At 38.5% G+C, this 27,993-nt stretch overlaps 1 protein-coding gene across 6 annotated transcripts; it reads left to right on the forward strand.

The window, feature by feature from the left end:
- Window positions 1-688: 688 nt before the first annotated feature.
- On the forward strand, window positions 689-27,765 carry LOC125765476 (tumor necrosis factor alpha-induced protein 8-like protein). 6 transcript variants are annotated; one of them, XM_049430677.1, is made up of 6 exons: window positions 693-934; window positions 2,384-2,927; window positions 23,599-23,874; window positions 24,985-25,138; window positions 25,786-25,940; window positions 26,018-27,765. In XM_049430677.1, exons 4-6 carry the CDS (start codon window positions 25,126-25,128, stop codon window positions 26,429-26,431), a joined length of 582 nt encoding a protein of 193 aa, XP_049286634.1. In that variant the 5' UTR covers window positions 693-934; window positions 2,384-2,927; window positions 23,599-23,874; window positions 24,985-25,125; the 3' UTR covers window positions 26,432-27,765. The 6 variants fall into 6 exon arrangements, with proteins under 6 accessions (XP_049286631.1, XP_049286628.1, XP_049286630.1 ...); XM_049430674.1 differs by lacking the exon at window positions 24,985-25,138 and having other exon boundaries at window positions 689-768; XM_049430671.1 differs by lacking the exon at window positions 24,985-25,138 and having other exon boundaries at window positions 691-934.
- Window positions 27,766-27,993: the final 228 nt, after the last annotated feature.

Raw genomic sequence — 27,993 nt, forward strand, 5'->3', positions numbered from 1 at the left:
AGTCCGTATGATCCACGTGGTAAAGACGACATACCTTGCAATGATCGAACGGCAATAGGTTTTGAAACATGCAAAAAATAATCATATCAATAGAACCACCGCAGCTTGACGATGCTCTTTCACGTTCATTTCAGAACAATTTTGACAAAGAGGCAAGTACAATCAAGAAAATTTAAAGGGACATCGTGTGTGTGCAAAGCATATGGGTCAGGGGGGTGTGAAACAAGAAGCAATGCAGGGTGCAAAATTCATCGTAGTCGTGACGACGGATGCTTGTGGGTACGAGCAGCAAGGCAAGAGGAAGCAAGAGTAGGAGCAAATGACCGGCCGAGCAGACGATGAACATTTTCGTGTTCTCGAATGAAGGTTTTTGCTCTTATCGTGAATTTTTGGGACAGCGCGGTCATTTTTAGAGGGTCGGCGTTTTTTTTATATGGAGTTTGGATGAATTTGTGGTCATTTTTGTTGCTAGGGATCCCGACGCGCACTGAAAGAAGCATAATCGTAAATCGAACAATTTCACTAAATTATAAATTTCTTTCCTTGATTAATATTGCGCTCAATTATTTCTACAATATTCTGTTTCCCAGAGATGTTTTTCTTTAAAATATCCCAACGTCAAATGTTTTGACGTATCCTTGCCCCACGATACTCTACGCAACGCAAAACGAAACACGCTCCATCCAGCTGTGTGCAGAGTTTTTAATTCTCTCTCGTCACTCTAGGCGTGCGGATGTTTCCGTAGCGTAGCTAACGCTTTCACAATAAGTTAGTTTACAACCGTTTACAACACAATCTATATATAAAAGTGGGCTTCAATTGGTGAAATTTTAAAAGGTTCACAGGCAAAAACAAACTTTCCTTGAAATTTAAACCGCAGTGGAAGTGTAGAAAGAGCATAAAAACATACTAAGTGTGGTTCCAGAGTTTTCCAGTACGTTGCCTTGGAATTTCCCAACTGTATGTGACTCACCAGTTCGCGTGTTTTGTAAATGCAGTGTTTTTGTTGTAATTGTTCAGCAAAAAAAAGGAGCATAATGTTTTTGATTGGGAAAAAAGTGTTTTGGTGCAAGAAATCTTATTAATTAGAAAACATGCAAAGTTGCTGCAATGACGGCTAAAAGGGATCGCGTCGACGGTAGTAAAACGTCGTTTGCGTGGTCCAAGAAATTCCCGTGCCTGTGCAATATACGACATGCGAGAAGAAGGCTTGGCCCATGGCCATGCAACCGGTGGTATATCCATATCGTGCACTCTCACCAAATCCCACCCGGAGAGATCCCAAACCGTACGTGGAGCGTGGAAATTGTTGGGCGGAAAATTGCAGGAAAAGCTGTTAAGCGAATAGATGAAGCAAAGAGGAGACAAGCGATTGCAGGAAGGCTTGGCTCGTAAAACTGGTACACTAACACAAGCACAAAAAAGCGATCCGTAAACCCGCCAACAGATGATGTCCTTGGCGGGAAGGAACGTACTGGAATAGGGAATTTCGTGTAACGTCATTTGCGTCTTTTTAGGGTTGCTGAAAGAGAATGATTCGGTTGGTGAGAAGAATTACACTTTAAACGCAAGCAGTTACCAATAGCAACAACGGTGGCATGTTGATGAATTGATTAATCTTAATTGATGCTCCGTAGTGTAGGCACGAAACACACAATTGGGAGTGTGCGTGTGCAAGCAATGACAAAGTTTTTATTGCTCCACTCGCGCTTCATCTCGGGTAATTAGCATTTTACAAAACGGCCATCCAGTATATTCAGTTCCCGGGCTGCCACTCATGTGAAGCAGCATCTCCCTTTGCCGGTGTCCACCATGGGCCGAACGTGTGGAGCAATATAATTAATTTCATGCCGTCATCGGTCCGTCGACCAGTCGTGCCCGTTTCTCCCTACCGTTACGATGTGACCAATTCCGGCGGCAACGTTTTTAACGTTTGGGCTAGTTCCCTTCCCACGTTGCTGTTCGGTGCTGCACGAAACCTGCACAGACGCAATCAAAACAATCATTCCCCCCTTGACCAACATCATGGTCAAAATGGGAGATCGGGTGTTGTACCGAGTTGATGAAGTCATGATGGGAAAAAGTTGATTTTTGTAACCACCCTTACGAAAGGACTTTTTCCATCATGTTGTCCGCCAAATGTTCGACGATGGCGAGCAAACAGCAAAGCCTACTGCGGGTGTTGAGAAAAGTAAACAAAAGCTTGTGCAAGGTTCGGGTGATGCAGGAAAGTAGGTCAACAGCGAAAGCTTTTAGCGTCAACAGCATCCATGAAGGATGAACTGTGGAAGTTGCTGTAATGTAATCGTGTGTGTGTGTGTGTGTATTTTAATATTGTGTTTTTATTATAGAATATCAATATCCTTTTCTAACCCATTCACAGCAGTGAAAATGTTCTCAGTGAAATAACCTGGAAGCGGTTCACATTAATGTGTAATAAATAAGGAATTACAACAAACCTAATTTAATTTACCAAACAGTTAAGTCTGGTGTAAGTGTGTGAAGGAATAAGAGTCCGGAAGGTGTAATAAAACCAACGGATCCTTTCATCGTGTGTAAGTGTTGGTGAGTTTGTGCGTCGTGTCGTGTGCCCTACAATCAGCACCTGTCGCAGCAGCTGGTCAATTCGTCCTTGAGTTCCTGTACGTGAAAATTCCCTCCAAAGTGTGTGCGTACCCCGAGTACGCGTAGTAAAACGTGTGCGCGTGTTGGAATTGAATAAGCGTGTATGTGTGCTTGTGTGTAAAAAAGAAGAATAAAGGATATCGATTAAAAACCGGCACAAACAAAATAGAAACGAGAGGAAAAGTACGTTGAAGTCTCCTGCCACAGCTCGAAGGGTGTCAAGAACGAGAGCTAAGGGAATTGCGTCCTGTGGTCGATTTTCGGTCAACGGTCTTGGAAAAGCAGTTGGACAACTACTCGAGGTGAGTTGCAGTTTTTGTTTTCATTTGACCGTTAGGAGAATTTTGATTTTTATATCACATTAAGTTTTTATGCCATTAACATGATTTCTCAGTTATCTAAATTAAATTATAGTAAAGTTCTTATCATATCACAATCAAAACATAATAAATTAAGATCGAACAAAAGCAATCTCTCAGCAATATGTTCTTATAAATTTCTGTTAATGTTTCAACACCCAGCTCTAATCCAGAGCTACGTCTGGACATGGTTAACCCATGTTTCATACATCTGTTCCCTTCTTATGTGCCCTCAACCGGAACACACGCGTTCGCATTTCTTAGAACCCCTAGCGGAAGCAGCTGTGAAACGTACATTCTTTGAACCGATGACGATCACGAAACCCGCTGCAGTCATCGGACTAGGGGTAACTGGGTTCCGAGTTGAAGATAGCGAATGGAGAAATAGAAAATTCATTTTTTTAGACACATCACAAGGGGTTGTTGTGCAACTGAAACGGGTATCCTAACCGATGAATCCCCATTGCTTGGTGCAGTTTCTCCGTATGAGTGCTTTGTGCTAATGCACTTTCTTCATTCGCTCCATTGACTTGTAGCCTTCGCACGTGCATACCGGAACACACATGGTATGAGGCGAGACAAATCTTATTTTTCTCAAACGACTGCTCTGTTATTTTGTTAATAATACTATACAGAAAAATGACACAAAAAAAACCAGATTGATATGTAGGTATAGCTTTTGGAAGGTGCAAAGTTTAAGTTGTACAAAGTACCCTTTCTACATCAGCTTGTTCAATGGTACGTCACGTTATCGAAGTCAGCGAAATGCTTATCATCAAGCTAGCATTCCATATCGCTCACTACCAGCCAATATCACTCGCACAACCACAAAAGTCATAATTTCAACTGCAAATATAAAGTGACAGAATGTTGATGAAATGAAATTTAAGATAAGATTGGTCATACTGTTGCTTTAACCACCAGCTCTCCATCACTTATACCGATTCAGCCTGATACGGCAATACCAGTGGACGGCAAACTTCTCGCAGCCAAAAGCCATATATCGTACAAATAGACATGGAATATTTTTTTGAATGCAATTAATGAATGCAATTAACAGACTAATAATTCTTCAAAAAAATAAACAAGAAAAAATATTTTAACATAAAAAATTAGAAACAAACCTTTGAATGAATGATGAAGAACTCTTTATTTTAGAACTTAATACTATCAACGAATATTTGTTTAAAGTCATTTTAGTGCTTATATCGAATGCTATCGAAATAGTAGTATGGCACAAGCTTAAGATAAGAGGAGGATCCTAAGTTTTCATCGTTCTCAAGGAAAATTTCAACAATGTGTAGAATATATTCCAATATTCTCTTGAACTAGTATGATTCCAAGGCTATATTCCTAAAATTAGTGGCTAGAAAGTTCAGCAAGATTTACACGAAATGGATCATTTTCGATGAAGAGCCAACAATGAAAGTGGCCAAGAGCTCGATGTGACTCGAGAGCCATACTTTGCCGACCTCTGATCTACAGCGTTTCAGACTGATACAACTATACGATCGAGCGCAAACTAGCGAGTACGCTTACAAGTCAGCTTTTTTCACTTTTGTCGCCACCGTCAACTACGTTACTAATGCTACCATAAAGAAGATACTGTTGATACGGGAAAGATTCACCCAAGTATGACTGTTTTATGTGCCTTCTCCATTTTCCCCATTTTAATCATCTCCTCACAGACTCGGTCATACTGGTGCGAGCTATGTCCATTGAGTCATTCACACTTTGTGTGGAGCGAATGAGCCTATTTTGGGACCGTTTTACTTCATCCTAAGCGTGATGGTAATAAACCTTCAACAATGAATCATATTTTGTGGCAGCTTTGATTTTCACCGTAAGAAAGTGCCGATGCAGATGAGCGTAATTATTTAACGGCTGCACGGTGTTTATGAGTTCCTAATAGCAGCATATTAAATGTGCAATGATTATGGTCGCTTTTATCATTCCTATTATACATTCGTAGTGGTAATACGTTTATCTGAGTATAAAAAATATATAAAAACTGGTTTCAATTATCACGAAAAGTTAGGGTGTGTGTGTGTTATGAAGTCTACTTTCTTCCAGTTTTTCTTGTTATCCTTGCGCTATAAACAAGCCCTTTTTAAAATATTCAAAATGAAAACGGAAGTTGATCGTATGGATGAACAAAAAAAAAGGGAAACACGATTACCCCGAGGACAAAGAAAGATCCGCAATAAAGAGACGTTTGTGGTGCGCCGGTGAATTTATTTCCTCGCCATTGGCGTACGTTTTTATGTTCCAGCAAGGACAATATGCGTCCTTTTCCGGCGGAAATGTGTTCCCATCCGCATGCAAGCACATATACACAAATAAACGGAATACATATTTAACTGGCCATTCATAACGCAACGGGCATGTTGTAATAAAGAGAAAGAATCGTACTTTGCTGGGTTTTTGTTCTAAATGTTTTTTTTGAATAAATTTGCTTTGTTAAGAAATTGCAGTAAAATTGTAACAAAAATTTTTATGAATGGAATAATTGAAATAATGAAAAAACTAATAATTGTTGTTATAAATATTTCTTTTTAAATGCATTTGCTGGTGCAATCTTCCTAACTTAATAACTTGTATTTTAAAAATCATTTTATTTTAGCGTTTATAGCGCAACACATATTTATCAAACTTTTTTCAAACTTTTTGACTGAAAAGCTACATTTACTCAACGTTAAATTTTTTTAAACAATTTAAACAATTTTAAAGTAATGCAAGTAATGCACATTTACTTATCAATTTTATAATAGGAACTCAAAAAACACATTTAAATATAATCAAAAATGTTTATAAAGCAGTTACCTAACAACTATACTTATTTAGGATGGTAACAATCAAAAGCGCAATTTAGTGTAAAACCGTTGGGTCATATTTTTTTTGAAAACCTAAAGAATGTATGGCTTTCGTATTGCGCAAAAGAAGGACCTTTTTTCTAGAAATAGAATACACAGTAAAATTTAACCTTACGGACCATGGGCGTTCAGGGCTCTTAGTGTCAATTTTTAATGTCACTCTTCTATTCCCACCCCAAAAACAGAAGGCCCCGTAACACCGTAAGTCACACACAAATGGCAAATGATGCATGGTTCGCTCGTTTTTACGCATTTTGCGTTATTCAAAGTGTGCGTTTATTTTGTGTTGTTTTTTTTCGTTTTCTTCCCTTTCAAAGGGTCCGTTTTGAGTCCCACAAAAGTGTGCGCATGTTGCGTTGTTCGCAAAAAGAAAACATGGCCAGTGACCGCACGAGTGGGATCGATTTGTGCTCGTTTGCCTTTTTGTGTTTCTTCTGGTTCACAAGTGTGTTGGGGTTTCTTCTTTCGGGCTGCAAAAACCGCTGGGCTAAATTTAGCGACCGGTAAAAGGGTTTCCCTTCGCACGATGCTTTCCACTCGCTTGACTCCAGCTCGTCGGCTTACCGGGTGCTCTTATGAATGAATGATGACGGTACTGATGGATACGTATGGAAATGCGTTTTGTTGGTCTAAAAGAAGATTATAAATGCAGCAGGACGTGTGTACGTTTTCACTTTGCATTGAGCGAGAAGTGGACATTTTGGGGTAGAAGACAGTGAGAATAAAATGCAAAAAATTGTGATAACTTTCATCATGTCACTAAGCCAGATAATTTGACTATTTTCTCGAAACATTCCATTCTATTTTTTCCCAGCTTAATTTTTACGTTTATCATACCCTTATGCGAACGGAGCATAAATAGCATATTGCATATCTGAGAAAAAAAAACTAGGTATTCCCTTGATATGCATGTTGTGCGTGTTTGGTTATGGTTAGCAGTTATAGCATGAAAACATTGGTATATGCAAGAAAAAAGTAAACATGCATTGAGCCGTTTGTGTTACACCTATGCTTCTGTTATGTGGTGCCTAATCGTATTGGTCTGGGAAATGCATGCTGCAAATTAAATTGTAGTTAAGACTGGTGTTTGGAGGTTTTGCTTCAATTATAGTAAAAAGTAGAAACATTGTAGTCATATCTGAAAAAAGAAAGGACGACTAAATAGTAAAGCCGGTTCAGTGCGACTTGAGATTATTTCCAAATAAATATTAATTTATTTTAATTATCTTTCATTTATTTGGCTCATACAATTTCTTGTTTTTAGAATTTCTGGTGAAAATTTTATTGAATATGCAAATACGATTTTCTTTAAATCAAGTTTTGCAAATCATCTCCCAAGAATCGCTCAGAAATCTGTAAACCGATTACCTTGAGATTTGCACCAGATATTCTTTGCACAATTACTTGCCATTTCTCTTTATTTTATAGGCAAAATTTTCGATCGAAATTACTTTTTTTTTATTTTAAGCGTACGCCATTTTGCCATGAATGACATTTCAAAATTCGCTATGGAACGTACCACATTAATGTATTTTTTTACATTTTGACGAAATTGAATTGGGGTACAGAAATTCTGTTAACTTGTTGTGAGGTGTATTGATGAGAATATTGATAACATAACGACATGTCGATTAAGACTTAAGTTTAGACTGAACCATGTCATTGATATGTAAAACTTAATATATAGCTACGAAAAGGTTATATTAAATTTTTAGAATCTAATAGAAAAAAGTTATAAAAACACAGCCATAAAAATAATTTATTGATAAATATCAGCAAACCAAAACTTGACAAAACTTGATTTGACGGTAAACGATAATTTGGCGAGTTTCAGCCATTTTACGAGTTTCAGTTAAACTAATGCTCCACATAGTAAGGTCAACATTCGATGTGAATTGCATAACGTTAGAAAAGTATGGACACATTGCGACACAAAAACGATAGTATTTCGAAATGATCTGCTGACGTTAATTCCAGCTATGAGGTTTTTACGACAATCAACTTATATTGCAATCCTCGAGTGATATGTTGTTGTCCCAAGCTTGCAACCAAACATCAACAGTACGATTTCACTCCTCGTTACTATGTGTGGCAATCAATAAAAAATAGACTAAAAAAAATCAAATCCCTCAACTATACCAACATTTACTTGGTTGCCTGAACAAAAAAAATATTCCTCCTTAGTGCCAAAGCAGCATCGATATATAAATTGACATCCAACGAAAACCGTCCAAGTGTTGCAAAAGCTATAAAATAAGATCCTTATCCTGCAATTTGGACGGTGCAAATGATAAAATCCATAGGAAAAGCACTTTGCCTAGCCCGGCGCGACTCATTCTATAGCCGTCAGTCAAACGCCAAGTGTCCATGTTTTGCCATCATCGGTTCCGTTAACGATATTTTCGTCCATTTATGAGAGGTGATTTTTTTGTTGTTGCGCCCTGACCTCTAGCGTTCCATACCATGGGGAACGACAATATCACCGATACCGCCCATAGTACACCCGTGCGGGAAAATCGATGCTCAAGCACCGCTGTACAGGGCCGTTCAGTGTTTGGAGGATAAGGTCAGAATGAAAAGCCGGACTCTGTCTGTGGCAGGACGAAGTTTTACCGAGCGAACCACACTCGCTCGAGCATCAAACGGTACAGGTACCAAACAATCGCTCATCGTCAGGACAACCATCGTGGTTGGAATTGGATCGATAGCTGAAGGTTGATGGAAAAGCCTGGAAATGTCAGAAGCTATGGAAGTTCCACCGTAAAAAAACCGTTCTAGTTCTTGACTCAAATTTAATGATTGATCTCACCCTTGTAGCACCGATGGTGTTCGATGGCGTCCGATGTATCGTTCAGCACAGCTGGACATAATCATTTGACAGTTTCATCAACAACTTTGAAGCAACGAGGCACAGACCATCGTCAAGCATGGTTGATCACTCCCGCATTTTGGTTTGATATTTTTAGCTCACCATAGGCGCGTCCATATAATGACCTTTTCTACGGCTTAGCTGTTTCAATTTTTTTGTCACATGCCTAACGAACGGGGCTACCCAATCTAATGAGGGAGAGAAAGTAAAAATTGACTTTTTTGCACCAAACCATGAAATTTGCTTCTTCGTTTTTTTTACATATCATCCCACCTCACGACAGCAAACTGCTGAGTCCGTGTGGAATGAAGTTGGAACTGCAGAGTGAAAGGAAAGTGGATCTCATTATCACGTTGATGGTGCCATTTTTAACGAGGACTCAACGATATCCTTGTGTACCTGATGCCATGTACACGTTGCGTTTGTTTCGATATGAGTGTTTTTACGTTGCTGAATGAAAAGTTTTTTGTTTTGAAATAATTTTATTTAATAACTTGCCTTCCCGTTGAGGTAAAAGTTAGTAGCATAAACATTAACCAAAAAAGGGAAAACAATATTCGGTGGAAACTTTTGAGTAAATTGATTCATAACTTTTTCAGTTTGTTATCAACGCTTTCATAGTGAAACATTTGCATAATGCATAATTTGCCGAGAGTTTTAGAAAGGTTTTCAAATAATGCAATTAGTGTCTTTTCATTACAAGAATTTATCAATTCGGTGCACAAAAACGCGACCCTTCTTGCATCCTTAATGCCAGCATGCGTTTAGCACGAGAAAATGTTCCTATCTAGATCGTTTCTACTCTCGATGATGGTTTATCATGAGCACGTTTCGCTTCCTTCACAAATAATAACACATTTCGTGCGTCACCTAGGGATGTGTGTTGATCACAAAATTTACGCCTGAACTCTTGCTAACCAAAAGCTTAGCAGATTGCACCATTACCACACCGTTAGCAGCATGATAATAATCTTTCTAATTAATCATTCTTGCTGTAAGCAAACTGTGGAGCGGAAATTGGATCATTTTACCTATTTAGTTTTAGTGCCTTGAAGCAAAGACAATGTGGGATGTATTTTGTTTTGAAATACATTTAAATATTGGAAATTATTATTTTCATTTTAACATTTTGCAACATGTTTTAAATATTGTATCACCTTCTCTTAAATCACACAAACGAACTAACCACCAAATGTGGTACAAATTTGAAAATGTTTTTTTCTTCTTGCTTCCTAATACGTAGACTAACAAGAATGTCAAGATGACAAACTGCTTGGTTGGTTACGATCACCCACAACCCGCTGTCAAGCGCAGGTGAATGTCGTACATCAGTGTTCGAAACACCCCGTTAGAGGCGTTTTCTTTAAGGAAACCTTTTTTTGTACTGTTTTATTCTTTGCTAAAATAAGCTCCCCAAGCAAGGCCGACCCAACCGGTGGAACGAATTGCGTTTGGCTTTGCTACAAACCGGCAACCGCTTTTCGACCCGATCCAATCTCAGCAATGACACAGGATTAGACCGGTGACAAACGCAAGCATGCCCATAAATGGGCACACAAAACGTATATTTTATTCCAGGCACATATTTTCGTTTTGTTACATTATCCCATTTCCTAACCAGGCGCACGTTTGATCCTTTGAATAAGGTATGTTTAATGTGCGACGTTGATAATATCAAAAAGGAAAACCCCGATTTTCCGCTTTTACACACTTTTTTTGCATCTCAATAAAAATGATTGGAAAGTTTCGTTTTGGGTGGTGAATGTTGGTTGCCTTAAAAGCTGGAAGTTTCGATTTCATACACGCGCTTGGTGCGCGAAATGTGTCCCATTTCATTGTTTCCTTCGCCACAAATTTGTGGAGAGTTACACCTGAAAGTTGCCTCACTTTGGGTCGTTTGCTCAAGGTACTATTGGACGAGTTTTGGTACTGGCAAGATTTATAACCGGCAAATGCCACACATAAATCCATCAGGTACAGGTTGTTCTTTCTGACCGTGAAAATTACAGCATGAAGGTCTTACTCAATCACTATCCCAAATAGTTCCAGATTTTAGCTTTATAGCCCAGAGTCACTCTGCTTCTCAGCCGAATAGCTACAACGCCATAAAGTTGCTCTCATCGTCATGCGAAAACTCTACTGCCCGTCTCGTGTTGTAGTGGTGTCAGTGCTTTAAAACTTGAGAGATTGCAAGTGTTTTGCAATGCATGACGAAATGCATACAAAACCCCGCATAACAGCCGGTGAATGGCAAGGCGATCGCGTGACACCCGGCTACTGAGAGCCTATTTGCAGCTTTATTTTATTGGGTGTTTAGAAGCATTGAATATAATGATAATTTTGAGCTACAGTTGCTGAGCTACAAAATTGAGCAAAATTAGTCTGATTATGAGCTGTATATCTTAAAAACAAAATCAATATCTCGATGCCACTCATCCAAATCTATGCGTAGTACTTTCATTTGACGCCTAAAACTTCCGAAAGAGTTACCCAAAAGTCGTGACCCACTGTATAAGCTCAATCGATATTAGTCTTTCTCATAGATTGATTCACTTGTTCCACAGCTTTGGTGGCGTTGGTAGTAACAGCAGTTGTACCGGCTATTGCAATTTGGTTTGTTAATGTGCTTCTTGTTCTCTCTCGTTCATTTTCATTGTTTCACAATGTTCCGCCGTTCGGATTTTCTTTAGCTACTCCCATTTTTCCTTCACGGCATCGTAACGATAAAACAATCGCCTTGGCTCCAGCCGTACGACGACATCGGTAAACCGTTCCAATCCCCAGATTGGAGCCAAGCCAGTCGCTCGAGGTAAACAACTTCTTAACGATTTTCCTAACCCCCGTCCGGTCGCATTCGAGTGGCTTCGATCGAATTCGAGAACGGGTTTAGCGATTTGTCTTTCCCGCTGCAGTTAGTCTGTCCGATCGGCAAGCGGTCCACGGTCCAATTCTTATGCTAGCTATCAACCAGCTTCTTTCCCTGAGCTATTGCTATTATTCCCTTTATATACCCTACCCTTCGACTGAGCAAGATTCTATCGGTCAACGGGGAAATTTAGCCGGAAGCTGGATCTCTGTTGGTTTGGGATACACAATCGTGACGCCACGAAACCACCGTTGATATAATACATTATTGAAGGCAAACAGAAGGAAATGTTCAATGTTTGTGATGTTTTATTCTCTCCTGTGACTATTGTTTCGTTTTAATCCACTGTCAGCGGGGGGTGGAGGAGAATTTGTGTGCGTTTGGAGGCTTTGGGATTGGGTTTGGTTTAATGTAAATGAATGTTTATTTCATTGTCGGTGCGAGAATAAAAATCCAATCCCCAACAAAATAAAGCGTAGACGTGTGGAAGGCAAAATAAACAAACTGATTTCCCGTACGTTAAACCCTTGGATGTGCTAGTGTTGATCTAGGATGGTTCCGATTTACTATGGGTTTTGTTTATCCAGTGTTTTTTTTTTTTGAATATGTATTAATGAGCTGATTTGGTTCGGTTTCCAGTAAAGCTTTTAGGAGCGTTATGAAAAAACCAAAAATTGTCTTAGAAAATCGGAAAATATACATTTAAACTAAATAATTTAGATACACTTTTTAAGGCTAAGAAATGTGAAGCTAAAAGGAAAGTATTTATAATTAATTATTACGGCTTCGGCCGTATTGTCGTAAGAGGAAAGTAATTAAAATTTTATTTTATTTGTTTTACAACTTTTGCTTCCTTCGCAAGGGTTAACTAAAACGGTGCGAGTTTACATGTTACTCAACACAATATAAACTGAGTGAAAATTCTAGACGTACACTGATTACGCTCACGTCTGAACCGAAACTCTAAACCGTGCTTAGAGTGCCTCCTTTAGGCCCGATTTGTATTGTGTGTAGATTTACGACACGTAGCTGCTTACTGGCCGATCGAGATCATTTCACACATCTGTCGACCAGACAGCTAAGTCTAAGCCACCTTTTTTCGAACATCGTCATCCGGGAGCGGATATATAGAACGAGATTAAACCGGTAGAGTGGCACTGGAAAATAGATAAATAAACGATTTCACCTCTCGTTCGTCTCGCGCACCGGCTCGTTAGCCGAGGCTAATGAACTAATTAGAAATTCTGTTTCGCCTACGCCGTATTTCAAATGCATCATATTAGCAGGCTGTATGAGACCATGAGGAAATTTCTCCGATCTGAATGGTAAGTCAGGTTGGATGTAACAGCGTGTACGTGGAATTAAATTAGAAGAATTTTGAATTCGAGTGAGAAAGTTGGAGTCATTTTCGGATTATTTTCAAGTAGAAGTGTGGAGGTAGAGTGTGGTTCTTCTTGGTAAACTTTGCACAGAGCTCATTTCTATTTGGAAAATGCCCAAGAAAAACTGTTAATATTTAATATCTTCTTCAACATATTCTCCTTCAGCTTTGAAGGTATCCTGATCTCTGCCTGTCTGAACAACTCTCTAAAGTTTGGCATATTGTTGAAGTCTTGTGCAGCTGATAAAAGTTATTAAAAGCATGTCCTCTTAAAGCATAGATACACAAGAAATGTAACAAAATTTCCCTTATCACTCAACACAGACACGTTACTAATGTTATAAATCTAACCTGCACAAGTTTGATCTAACACGAGCTTCTTCGTCGAGCTGTGCATCATGTGAAAAAATAACACTCATATTATGCATCTCAACGATGTTTGAATGCATCACGGCGAACCGACAAAAACCCCGGGTGCATTGTTACAACGAATCAGATACCAGTTAAGCACCAGAAGCACATTCGCATGAAAATCACATCCACCCATTGCATATTCAGACGTCGAAGTCTCTGGTCTTGTGACGATTGTGGTCGCATAATCGTTCCCAACTGTTCGGCACTCGGGCTCTGCTGTATGCATCGCATTGTGCATCTTTTGATAGTCGTCGCCAACGTGCCCGCATCATGCCTTCATGCCTTTCGGCAGCTGCCGATCATATCCCAACTTCCAACGGAATGGTAGCACTCGCGCTTCGCCTTCATTGGAATTTCATAAACATTCCTTCACTTTCAAAGTGTTCCTGGCGATGGTGCCGCGTAGGTGCACTTCGGGCGGTGTGTGTGTGTGGGAATTTAAGCTTCTGAGCGAATAACTTCATGACACCATATTTAGGCAGGGTGGAAGTACAATTGAGGAGTATACATTGCACCACAAGCGGGGGTGTCTTTTTTTGAGTGAATGAGAACCCAATTTCCTACACATTGCACCGAAAAGTGAACCATTGGATGGTGGGAAGATAATAAACTCTCCAAACGTATGCGAGACGAGATTTCTTGCCTCAGCAAATCACACACAGGTATTGAACACGTTGTGCAGTAGTGTGCGGTAGCATTTTCGACATTTTTCACCCTTTGCTCGCGGCCATTCGTGATCGTATGGCATATGGTTTTGCTAATTTTTCCCTCAGTTGTCCCTCGGCTTGTCACGAATGCAAATTTTAAGCCAATGTTGCAGAAAAGGCCCGTCTCCACCGTGACTCGTGTGTTACCTACCAAAACCGTACCCTTGCCATTTTGTTTGCATTGTTTTCGGCAACCTGCAACGGTTGTGTTTGTGGATGTACACAAATATGTGCAAATGAATGTAACGCGACCATGATTTGGTTGCGAGAAATTATGCACGGCATTATGATGGTGCAAATTGCCGAAAAAGTTTGTGCTCGATACGCTAGCCGAGCTTAAAGATTTGCTAATCAAATTAATTATTACATGCGGACAAAGTTGCTGTGGTGCGGATCGTACGTAACTCCGATGGTGCTGGTGTATTTTGACGTTCTTCTTCAGTAAATGAAAGTTGTGCGGTTGAGTTTATTCCCAGTTTGTTTAGATATGTATCTGTACTGGGTAGATAAATAAATTTATGCATATCTTAAGCGTTATGTGCTTTCAACCACTTTTTTCTCAATAAACTTTGCTAACTAACGGTCGCAGCCAGAATTTATGGAAGCAAACAGACATGCATCATGTTGGATTTTTTTTTGTTTTTTCGTGTTTTTTGAGATCTAACTTTTGCTTAAATTGGTGTTTTAATTAGATTTTATTAAATTTCTGATGAATTATTCGATTTTGATTGTTTTAAATTTAATCACTTAATAAAATTCAATTCGTTCTCTAGTTTCGATCTAATGTTTCTTCATGTGTGGCAATACAACCTTTATTTTACCCGTAGGAGGATAGTCAGTCTTGTGTAGACCAGTTTTTTTCTGTAGTATAGAGTACCTATTGGAGTACGTTGTAAAATATGTACAATTATATGCAGTTTATTAGAGAAATGATCTTGTACACTGTATATGTTTTTGTACCATCTTCATTGCTAACAATTTATTTAAAATTTGAACAACTATATGAATGCCTAAAATAAATGACTTCTCAGCGTTTACGACATGTCATCATAGCATGGCGATGACGCATACGCAGCATAATTGTTGCATAACCAAAATATACAAACACACCAAATCAAACAAATGCTGATTCATCATTTAAATTTGACAATTTATTTATATTTACATTAACTGAATAATTCCTAATATTTGTACGACAACGTTTTATACGTAGAATTTAGATTTGTTTATTTTCTTTAGGTGATGAATTTGGATTTTCTTCAAATTTAATCAGAGCTAGGTTTAATCAGTCCATACATATAATTGATCTTAGCTCGTAATTTTAGTCCAGCGATGTCAAATTACACGTTCAAATAAAACATTACCCGACACGTGGGGCGGCTCGGTGACGTATGTGGTAAACGGCGCCGGTTTCATACGGCAGGACCGGGTATCAAATCCCTTCTGAATCGTTCTCCGGTAGCAAGGACTGACTATCTGGTGACGTGGTAAAAATTAGTCTAGTAAGCCAGAAATAGCCGGCATGACCTGTAAGGTCGTTAAGCCAAGAAGAAGAACATTCTCCGACTCAAATGCTTCATAAAAAACCTATAACTTATATCGCTTCAATTTTAACGAATCTACAAACACTTTTAAAAATCCTGATCGTACGTTGTTACTGTGATCACTTTATTTGAACGGTTTTGCACCCTCTCGTTGATGCTGATCCCTTCTCTCGCGACATCGTTTCGGAACTCATCCCCTTGCTTTTTAATGGCACAGAAAGAAGAAACCAAAAAACTCCACAACCGAAACCGATTATCAGCATACGCCCCGAGGGGTTTCGGCGGTCATCTGGTGCTATAAATATGCCAATAACCGTTACCTTCTAATGCTTCTTCTGCAGCCGGCGGAATGGCACTGAGGCCATTCTCCATCGGTGGCTACCATTGGTGTCACGTCACAGCCATCAACCTGCAACCGAGACTATCGTTCGAAACGTTTCGCGGTGTATTTGCTTCATCTCGGCAGTACGATACACACTGCACTAGTCAGCTGGCCGTTGATGGTGTAAGCAACAGCAACAACACGCACCGCAAACCGGTCCAATGGAACGTCTGGAATGCCGTTAAGCATTCCTTTAATCGCTATTCCGTCATCGTTATTGGAATCTGGATGTATGGTGTGTTAGTATGACTTTTTTTCTCTCTTATGTCGTGATATCCAGAACACTCTTTTCCTTGTGTCATCGTTCGGTGTAGTGATGTTTTCCCCCAATATCAGCTCTCATGTTTCCATGGAAAGAAACTTGAACCTATTTGGGTTGCGATGGTGCGCCACTTGGTAGACACCGGAACCGGAAAGAGATCTAATTTCTGGGCAGTGTAGCGAATGAGTTAACGTTTCTGGCTTCCCAAGTGAGACTTTCACCGTTCTCTTTGGCGCAGAAACACTCGTTGCCTTCTAATGTATAATAAAAACATTTAGTCGTTGATCTGTGCAATTCAAATAATCAAGAATAGTCACTTTGTTATTAACGCGTTTGAATTACTAATAAATCATTACTCTAGCTTTATGGAAACAATTGACAGATTATATGTTTCTGTAGCAATACATCAGACAGAACGGCTCAAGCATGAATTCATTAGCGAAATTGCGTCTAGACTGCTATCGAGTAATGAAAATCCAATTCTTCTTTTATTGCTTCGTCAGTCGTACTTATCGGTGGGTAAATGATGAAGCTTGTAAGACGTTTCTAATATCTGTTTTCTAAGAAATCATTTCATCAATGTTTTGTACCTCGATCCGAAGGCGAATGACTTCGTTAGTGTTCTGAGAATTGAAGATTGAAGATGTAAGATGTCTCAAGATGCCATTAATGAAAATGGTGAAATAAAACTTTTTAAACTTCATTTTAGTTGAATTGCATTTTCTGTACTTGGTGATATATCGATGATTTATACCGAGTTTTCCCGAAGTGAAATTATTAATAAATTGTCCTTTACTAACCAAACTTTTCGAAAAGCAAAAGCACATTAAAATAAACTAAATCTTGTTACAAGTATACCGGCTTCTTTACATTATTTTAAAATCCCAAAACAACTGTTACGCCCGTATATAAACCTTGCAAGTTTCTGCTTCCAACATTTACCAACATTTGCTCCAATGACAACCCTTCGGTATCACGTGTTATCGTTAGTAACTCGTGCTCAAATGCCTGATTTCCTGTAACGTTTGCTTTGTGCTTCTGCGGAAAAGCCATATCCCGCAGCTTCACACAAAATGTCGTCGCCAAGAACGGTCTTTGAACTTCCCTGAACGATGATAAAGGCTTTCAACGATGCTAAGTACCTTCTGCCGGAGTAACACAAGTACACTCTTTAGAATACTGCTGCCCACACTGTTCATTGGCGTTACCATAACAGTTGTTGCCGGTGAAGCCTTTATACAGGCCGTTCTGCAACGCAAGGAATACGCTTGACACGTGTCCGGGCCAGAAGTTGGGTATAAATGATGAAGAAAAGAGACAACACTTTGTAGCTGAAAGTATTTCGGGAAGGGTGTTTTTGTCATCTGTTCGATGGTCTGTGCAGTGATTTGAATATCTGCTGTATGGAATTAGGATTCTAGAAAAGTTCTTTTCTTTATTACTTTATTATACTTTAAAAAATGGATATACTATTTCCATCCGCTTACACTATAAAAAAGAGAAGAATTCTTGCTGAAAACAATAAAATAGTTTACCTTGGAGAAAATAAAATCAAGCAACATCTTTCTTTTCTGTGTTCCAAATGCGTGACACGATGCACATATTTTTGTTTTATTTTGCTTTTTTCGGTAATAAAAAAATATTTGCTCCATTCCGAACTCACACGACGAACATGATGCGGGTAAATGACTCCCGATGGAGTCATTGGAAAGTTTACTTACATCATTTCGTTCTACAGCACAACCATTTGCGACGAAATCGCAAGGAGCAACATGTTTCGATGGTGTTACATCGTTCGGAGTTTTGCGCCCCACAACAACTTCCCAGAAGAACCTTTGGTTTTGTTTGCTGTGCGGGTGCAAGTAAACACAAATTTCATTATTTGCTTGACAAAGTTTGAAGATAGGTTCTCCTTTTTGGTGATGTTGAAAATATGTTCACACTTTTAAATTTGTTTTTTCCCTCGGTGTTCGCCTCTTCACGAAAAACTCATCGGCAACAAATGAGTGCAAATTAACAACATGAATCATTCCAGCCACGGTGTGAAGGGATGAATGTTTTCTACCTCTTATCAATGAAAAGTGTGTAAGTTTTGCCTGTCAATACTGATTTCGAGCAGAATGATTAAATATCTACGAACGATCATGAACGGTTCCATGGTTTGTCATGACAAGAGAACAAACAGCGTTAAATCGTTCGCTCTATCTATTTTTTAAGAAATTATTTATATATTTCATTCTATGTTCCTCATAAAAAAAATTCATATGAAGAATGGGAAAACTATAATAATTTGATAACATTTGTTTGATAACTTCATTTAGCTTGCCGTCATTCGTCTTTTTTAAAATAAATTATTTGTATTCTGCACAAGTAACTTTCCTATTTTGAAGTAGAAATGAGAATAATCCCTTTTTTTAGTGAGTCAACTCAGAGTGAATGAGTCGGTATTAGGAGTCAACTCGTTTAACGAATCATTTCGGAGTCATAAAAAACCCGACATAAACGTATAAGTTAAGGTTCCGTTATTTACTCACTCATGAGTGTAAGCATGTAGCCGTGGTGAGTCGAGTTGCAAAAAGAGTAAATACGTGAGTTGAAATGAAAATGTACGAGTGAGTTGAAACAAAAATGAGTTGAAACGAAACGTTTGATACACATTAGTTGAAATGGAATACATGTGTACAATACCCAAAACTTGCCAAATGAATATACTTCTCGCTCTGCTTAATTATCAATCCTGTATAAGCGAACAAGCGGTCTAGTCTGATCGGCAAGGATTTGAAACGGGATCCTCCTCTGCTTAAGAGATAGGCAAATTTGTGGATTTTTGAATTTTTTTTAAATTTTTTACTTATGTTTTATTTACACCATTATGTGACTGAAACTTGTTTCAACAAATTCACATTAAAATACATTAATTTATAAATGTTGCTAAATTGCCGAAAAAGGCTAAAACTATAGCCTTAGGAGATTGGCAAGTTTATAGATTTTTTTTTATTTTTTCATTATTTTTATTTTTTTTTATTTAAAGCATTATTTGAGCAAAGAGAAACTTATTTCGACAAATTCGCATTAAAATTTATCAATTTCTAAATTTTGCTAAATTACTCAAAAAAGGCTAAAGCTATAGCCTTATGAGCTTTTAAAATTTGTTGAATTTTTTTATTTAAAGCATTATTTGAGGGAAAAGAAACATATTTTAACAAATACGCTTTATTTTACATCTATTTGTTTTTGGGGCCCCACAACCGAAGAAAGATAATAAGTAAAGTATTACAATATTGTAACACATGCATATTAAACTCTACAAGCGCCAAAAATTTTAGGGCCCTTTTTAGCCTCGCCCCCCCCCCCCCCCCCCCCCGTGGCCGCTTAGTTTGCGTAGTGGATGATTCGCCTCTGAGTAGGATAATAAATATCCTAAAAGTATCCCGTTTCATGTCCTTCAGGCTAGCCCGCTTGTTCGCTTATGCAAGTTTGATAGTTCGGCAGAGCGAGCAGTATATTCATTTGTCTAGTTTGGGTATTGTACACATGTATTCCGTTTCAACTCATATGTATCAAACATTTCGTTTCAACTTATTTTTGTTTCAATTTACTCGCACATCTCTACTTAGAAGTTATAATTTTTTTTGTAAAATTTTACTACAAAATTCTCTAATGTCATTGTATAAGACAAACAACATTGTACAGACATAAGGAACAGACATAAGGAAATGTTTACAAGAGCAGTTTTCTTTCCGTATTTTGAGCTCCATGATACGATATCCTTAAATCCAGAAATTCCTTAAATGTTTTGACCATGCTTATGTATAACGATCACGTGTACAACCTTGTTGTCCTTGCACGAAATCGCCTTACAATGTCATGATTCAATGTTTGCATCGGATTTCTCTTTCTGTTGTCTTAACGTTTCCATTTGAGCTTCCTGGTGTAGGAAGCTAATTTCGTCCCGAAAGCCATACCTTTTCTACAACATGTCTCCAGAGGACAATCAATAATTGATTTTTGCCGGAAGCTTCTTCTGACGATGGGGTGGGGCTCAATGTATTCTTCTATTATAACACCTAAAGACCATTTCCACGAATGAGCACAAATCGAAATGACATCGAATACTGTAGCCAGAATGTTTCGTTCATGGGGTGTTTTATCTCAATTGGTGACAAAAAGTTGATTGGGCGTTTGTTTTTTTAGCATTTCGTAAATTTGTAACCAAATATGTAAATAGGCTATGAATTACGAAGGACCTTTTCTCTGTGGTTTTGGCAGCACAAATAAAGAAGTAATATTCGATTGAAAAGGTTTAGACGTCCACTACACTAAAATGAATTCCTAAAATTCAGGAACTAGAAAGTTATAATAATGATTAAATAATTTAAAACTTATAAAAGTCAGCAAACTGTGCTTATTGGATAGGCATATTTGTAAGATTTATAAATCAAAAATAGTATTTAGTTACTAACTTATCCAGCGTAACAATCACTTCGCGGTCTTGATCTACTCCGTCGTCGGCCAATCCATTATTCCGCTCATTATAGCGATTTCTCCATTTTCCTTCCTCATATACGAGTCCAAAAATCCTTCTGAGATAGATTGAGCTCAGAATTTTTAAACAAAGTCCATGTCTCAAAAGCGTATGTAAGTACTGCAACTATATATGTAGGTACATATAGCTGTTGTATATAGCTATTTTAAGTGAAGAATTTTTCTCAGGCTATAGAAAGACCGGTTGGCAGAGAGCCTAGGGCCTAGAGCATATCTCGTCATCAATGTTGTTGACAAGATTGATTGGACGACCTAGACAGCGTGGTCACGTACAGATCGCCACCCTTGCAGAGGTCAGGATTCGTTAACAAGGCCGACGGTGGTGCCACGATCAATTTGGTTTTTGCCTCTTTAATCTTCAACTCGACTTTTCCTGCCGCTTGATAATCGTCCGGTACATAGGAGAGCCATGAACCAATGATGACTATGCCATCAGTTTATTCCAGGATCTGGATTGACTTATTGATCCCTGAAGTTTTCACCCCTGAGTCGGATAGACCATTCTGGCACTAAGTTGAAGAGTAGTATACTAGTAGTAGAGTACCATAACCTGACATGTGAAGTTGGTCATTGTCATTCGTACAAATCTGGTCGATGAATTCTATGAAGAGATGGAAGGAGTGGAGCTGTTGCTCCTCCATCTTCTTCAAGATCTGATAGTGAAGATCTGATCATTGGTTAATTTTCTGTTCCCTTTAGCTATATCTTCTACAAATGGGACAAGTCGATCTTGTAGTAAGTTGACAGTTTTTGAAAAGATTAACATAAAAAAGCGCAACTACTAACTATGTATTAGAATTTGTTATATTTTCTTACCAAAATATAATTTGAAAGAGAAGATATACTGTAACAAGATGCTTTATCATATCATGTCGTGTTGTTAAAGAATCTTTCAGATGTAGCAGTGGAAGTTCATTGACATGATTCTCAACGTTGACAGCTTGATATTAAATACATTATTCCGACTACGCATCACAATGGAAGAGCCATTCGTGTGCTTCGAGGGTTTGCTTTTAAAAACATTAACGTTCGTTTAGATGATTGATTGTGTCAATAATTTCATCAACAAGCATCAAAGAGAGAATGGAATGAAAGGCACAGCAGCCAAAACGTTTCTCGCCTGCCATCAACGGTAAGATGCTCGATCGATAGTAAAAGTTTTCCCTCGGTTCGATCAAATGTTTATTTTTCTCTATTACAAACTTTCATTACAACCACATGATGTGTATCGGTATGATAGGATGGAACCCATGTAGTACGTGCAATATATTTTTTTTATTCAGGTAGAACGGCCTGGCCGTATTGAACGTGCAATATTGGTAGTTGTGTGAAATTGAACCAAACTACGCTTGAATATTATGCCATTCATTCCACAGCACAAACGACCTACGCGTTGAGGTGACTCCATTAAAGTTTTTCTTTTTCATCCCGGACATGACAACACTAACGCGTAGAGGTTTTAGCTTCCGTTTGTAAATAAAACACACACACATAATGATCAAACATTGTCGGAAAGATGAATAACTTAAAAATCTACCAGCAAACAAGTGAATATGAAAAGAAGAAAAAAAGGATCGAACAGACAACGAGAAGGCCTAAGTGCAGAAGGTGAAATTTATGCCATTTTGTAAGGAAAAGTGATGGCACCACTACACAGTGATCAGCTGCAAGCACTAAATTTAGTGTCGTCTTCCTTTCGCTTCACTCAAACACCTTTTAACATTTTGTTCGCGCACGTCAACAGAGAAGGGTTTATGCGATTGTACCGGTACGGTAAACGAGGAAAAACACAGGGAATCATTTAGCAGAAAACAACATAACATGGTGAGAATTATGGAAATGATGAACTATCAGATGAGACAAAAAAAAGTGACTGTCAACAAGATTAGTACTACGGCAAGCACACGGCAGAGCAAAACATGAATGCGTTCCCGTGTTTTACATTGTTCATGATGGTTTTCTCTTAACTAATGGAAGGTGGTTGTTGTCAGCGTTGTGCGCTTACAACCTAATCATCAATTGTACATGAAACAAAAAAATATGAACCACTTTTTACACCCTTTCATTCAAAGAAATTATTATGGTTTTATTTAATTGAAAATAAGCGCTTTTATTAATATTGCATCGCATATTTGCGGCTTTTCCAAAAGTGAAATTATTGTTAGGCCAATTTTCTATTAAAAATGCTGGAAAGAAAAGTGATTGTTAATCAATGTTTAGTAGTAGGGAAAATTATCTCGAAAGTCCAAAAAAAAACACATAAATCAATCTGACGCATGAGCCATATCAAAACGATCCACAATTCACGGTCCAATGTCAAGTGCAGAGCAGTAACGCCACATCAAAGAAAACATTATCCAATCGATTTTCTCCTTATGTTTTATTTCTCGATTTCGTACTAAAGCGAATCGCGGGCGCGGGTTTTTGCTTTTTGCAAGGGTGGTATATTTTAAAACTCCACGTGTAGCAGCAGAAACGCTACTAATTACCTTTCGAACCAGTGCACAAGAAGCGCATTTATTACACACATCAAAACTTTCAATTATGATTACGATATATTTATCACGTTCGTTGTCGGTGCACAGCAAATGTACACGATGAAATGTGGATTGGAAGTTGTTCGAAAATAGGCTTTCTTATTTTGTAGCGATATAGTTTTTTTAGGGGTTAGTTGTCAGTTACAAATAGCATAAAATTAATCAAAAATTTAAACATTAGTAACGCAGTGATGAAAGCTTTAATATGAATTCTTAATTTTCTTTTCTTTTCAGATAACTAATAACAATCAATTCGCAAACATTGTTGGATCTTACTCGATCAAAAGCACGCACCAGACGTTTCACAGGCAGTCATCCAAATCCATCCTTGATAAAGTACAAACAAGCGCACATGCTGTGCATATCGAAGCTGAAACCATCACCTAGCCACTTTAGCCATCTTGCATAAAGTTAATTAAACCATGTACAACATGAGCGCGGCCAGCATTCTCGAGCTACAAACGTGGATCGTTTACCAACGCATCGCAGCCGAGTGTGCGAACTGTTTGTGTAAGTATTACCTGTCCTGAAAAAGGGACACCAAACCCATCGAAGCATCGATTTTCTACCCCGAAAAGATTATTCAAAACTTGCGAATGATTATAATTTACAAAATACGGTTCCTGTAAGATGCTCAGTAAGAACATTTAAACCTGTCGTCTGATGAGTAACCCTAGCATACAGTGAATACCATTAATAGAAACCACAACCTAAACCTAGAAAAATTCATGAAGGAAAGGAAAAAACACTTCAACAATTCATGAAAAAGGTTTACGGAATGGTTGAAATAGTCATCAGTAATCCTTATTTGGAAGGTCGATAGGTCGATTTGGGAAGAAATTGAAAACCTTTAGTAACATTTCCCCAAGCTTAGGTTCGATTGATTCTCGGACATATGCCGTTTATCAACAGGGTCGTGGGCTTTTAGAGGCGAAGAAAAAAAAAGGAAAATACATTAATCCTCTCAAATGGGGTGCCACGTGGGTTGTTAATCATTTCGTACTTCTGCGAATGTATGCCAAGTGCTCTTCTAACATTTTATCTTCCATTGTACCCTTCCCTTTCTTTGAATTTGTTTCCGAAAAAATGTTTTACCTGGCAAATTGAACGTTATCGTGACGAGGTCAACTTTCCTGATGAAGGGAGTAATTTATTTTATTTGCATCTTTTGACGATGGTTTTAGCTATGAATCGTATTATAATTAGTAACTATCACATCGAGAACAGTTTATACATAAAATATTGCTTCGCCTGATGATGGAATTACAATAATCTCGAAAATACCTCAGCGTTGAAATAGATCCATAAGTGTGATGGAAAGGACTTGGTGTACTTTTTTTCTCAACTTCAACGAAATAATGCCAGAAAGACGCTCCATAAGGGTAGCTATCTGCATAATGTCGCATGTTAAAACACTATAACATAACGAAAGGCGTTTTCTTGGCTAGACAATATGGTACAATTAACCTTGTTGTTTTTGCCTCTTTTAGTTGCTTTTGTAACCGTAATTAGTTTTTTTTTTATTATAATTATATCACATAATTTTTAAGTGTTTTATATTTTCATTTAAATTGTTTTTGTTTTGTAATATTTTTTTCTTTTTTCTTTCGTTTTTTTCAGGAAATTTTTATTAAGTTCGATTGGATTTCAATTTTATTTTGATTTGATCACAGAGTGTTACGGGAGGTTATATTTCCCAAGTTTGTGCCCAGTAAAACCCCAGTAATTAAGAAATTAAGAATTCGTTGTTGATTCTTCAGAATGATCGATACAGGTACGTTAAAAAAAGGGAAACAAACGCAAAAAATCATCAAGCACGGCGTTTATATAATCGTGTCACGGATTTCAAACGAAACAAAACGGGACTGTTTTACCACAAGATTAAAATTAATGTAAAACCACACAATTACCTTTTGCTCGTTACCAACAAATAGCGTCTAAAACCCAAACCCAGACATTACCAGCAGTGTTCAACACCTCAGTGCTATCTGCTGTTCAAGAAATAAACCACAAAGAATGTAATCATTAGAAAGCAAACACCTCCATCAAATGGAATTGATGTTGTTTTGCATCGGTAACAATCAAACCACCTCCAAACCTATCAACTCTAGTTGCGGTTCTGATCGTTCAGTGATACGACGCCAACTACAACAAACAGCACAACCGACACATCCTCCATTTCGAATGGGAGAAATGTGTTTTGTTTGGTAAATTGTGTATGATAACAGACCCAGATACACAAGTCTGTTTGCGCACCAAGATAGGGACGAGAAAGTTCGTCTTGATTGTGTCGCACACGTTGACTTCGGTCCGAGCGATGACTGCCACTCAATTGCTGCGGTTGACACTCGATGTGTAGCATCGAGCCCGAGTTCTTACCATCTCCCGTTCCACTAATCCGCTTCTCAAACACCATTTCAGTTATGACGGATAATGCTTTCAAAGCGAAGGACATTGGGTTGCGGGCGCAGAAGAAAATCCTCTCACGGATGGCAAGCAAAAATGTTGCCAAAGTATTCATCGATGGAACGACCGCATCCCTGCTGGACAATGTGTACCGACTGGTGAAAGTGCACGTAAGTAAAAATGAGAACCTTCTTCTTAGCTTCTTCGCCTCTGACAAGCTGCTTTCTCTCATTTTCTGTTTTCACAGACTGGCAGCAAAAAGGATGCCGAACGGTTGGTGAAGAACATTATAAAAATTGTAATCAAAATTGCAGTACTCCATCGCAACGGACAGCTGAACGCAGAAGAACTGCGCCAGGCAGATCGTTTCCGCATCAAGTTTCAAACGCTCCAGATGGCGATACTGTCCTTCTACGAGGTGGACTACAGCTTTGATTTGAACTATCTGCAGAAATCGCTTGGCGACTGCCGAAGTTTGCTCCGATCGTGTGTGGTGCGCCATCTGACGGACAAATCGCTTGGTCGCATTGACGAGGTGTTTGACACGTTCACGGATTCCTCCCTGCTCGAGACGGCCTTCCGGCAAGACTCACCGTACCGGGAGATAATGGACAAGATCGTGGTCGATCTGAACAAAGCGATGGAGAATGGAGACATTTAATGCTGCCATTGCTAAGGCACCCCGGCAAACGTCCGTCGAAATTGGAATATTACAAAACAGATGTCTTTCATCTGCTGCCCGAATGGAACCAGGAGCTCGATTGGGTGGAAGGTCCAGCATATCTTCCCGCATCTTGCACGAGCACCGCAAGGCTTTAGATTTCTTCAGCAGCAGCAGCAGCAACAGCAACAGCATCACCCCTATCACAACAACTGCCACTTTTCGGTTGAAGCGATAGAGTATACACCAAACAATGCGCAAAGTAAGCAACAAAGAATGCATAGACCTATGTCGATCGCGAATCGAGAAACAAAACGAGTCACACATACTAATGGGGAAGTGGGAAAAAAAGGGAAAAGCTAAATGGATTAAAGCTTTTATTTAATGCAACGATCGTGTTTAAGTTAAGTTACTAAATAGCTACGTAGTCTTACAAAAACAAAGTACGCTAAGCCACGGTATCGTCCGTGCAGCCGTTACGCACAGGATATGATAGGTTAAAAAGCATGCGTTTCAGGAACGATAGAAAGCAACATTCTGCTCTGGGGTCATGTCCATATCAATTAGACCAATGAATGGAGGAATGAGCTTTTTGGAAGTATTGCCACAGTATTGTCATAATCCGAGGAATGTTGGAAATACCATAAATAGCTTCACCTTCACCTCACTTGTCACTGATTACACATCACCCGAACGTTACAATCCATTTGAAATCGTTGGCAGAAACATACGTGTGAAGCTGCTTACGGGACAGAAAACACGTACCATATCCCGCATCTAGGTGAAACGAACTTATCTCTACACTAACTCAACTGCAAAACAAAAACAACCAACACAGAATGGACCATTTTTGATGAACACTTTTCTCGTAGCGGAAAGTCTATTCTATTCTCGCATCTTTCTACAGCAATATTAGACTTATCGTAAATATGCACCAGCGTAGCGCAGAACAAGATCTGAAAAATATTCTACACAACAGAAAACAGGAGTGAAGCATATATGTGTTCTACTACAGAACTACAAAACACGACACACTTTACACACTGAAATAATGTGCTTATAGCGAGAACGAGAGAGGATGAGCGAGAAAGTTTAAAAGTGAATCGAAAAAAGGACAAAAGGATGTTGTTGAATGTTTCCTAATGAACCGTGTTGTTGTTTGAGCGATATTGAATGTTAATTAACAAGTGGTATGAAAAACGACTCATGGACAGCAGCAGCATCAGATACTAAACGTTATTATGTATGTAGGCATGTGAATTACGTGCGGGCAGGAAAAACAGTTGATATTAATTGAAATAAAAACTGACGATATTTTGAATGGGCACCTAGAATTAATCCTGCAGTTGCTTCATTTCTTTAATCCATAAATCACATATTATTATTGAACTTTGCTTTCGATTGAATGAAAAAAGTTTGTAACTAATATTTTCAAATGAAAGCATTTCGCGTTCAAATGAAATACTTCGTGCACGATGTTGAAATATTTCAACGGGTCGACTTTCTCGTTAAAAGTCGACATTCACTTTCATTTTCCACGGCTACTGGAAACCTTTTTTACG

This window comes from Anopheles funestus, chromosome 2RL, assembly GCF_943734845.2.
Source record: "Anopheles funestus chromosome 2RL, idAnoFuneDA-416_04, whole genome shotgun sequence".
In the NCBI taxonomy this organism is placed as follows: domain Eukaryota; kingdom Metazoa; phylum Arthropoda; class Insecta; order Diptera; family Culicidae; genus Anopheles; species Anopheles funestus.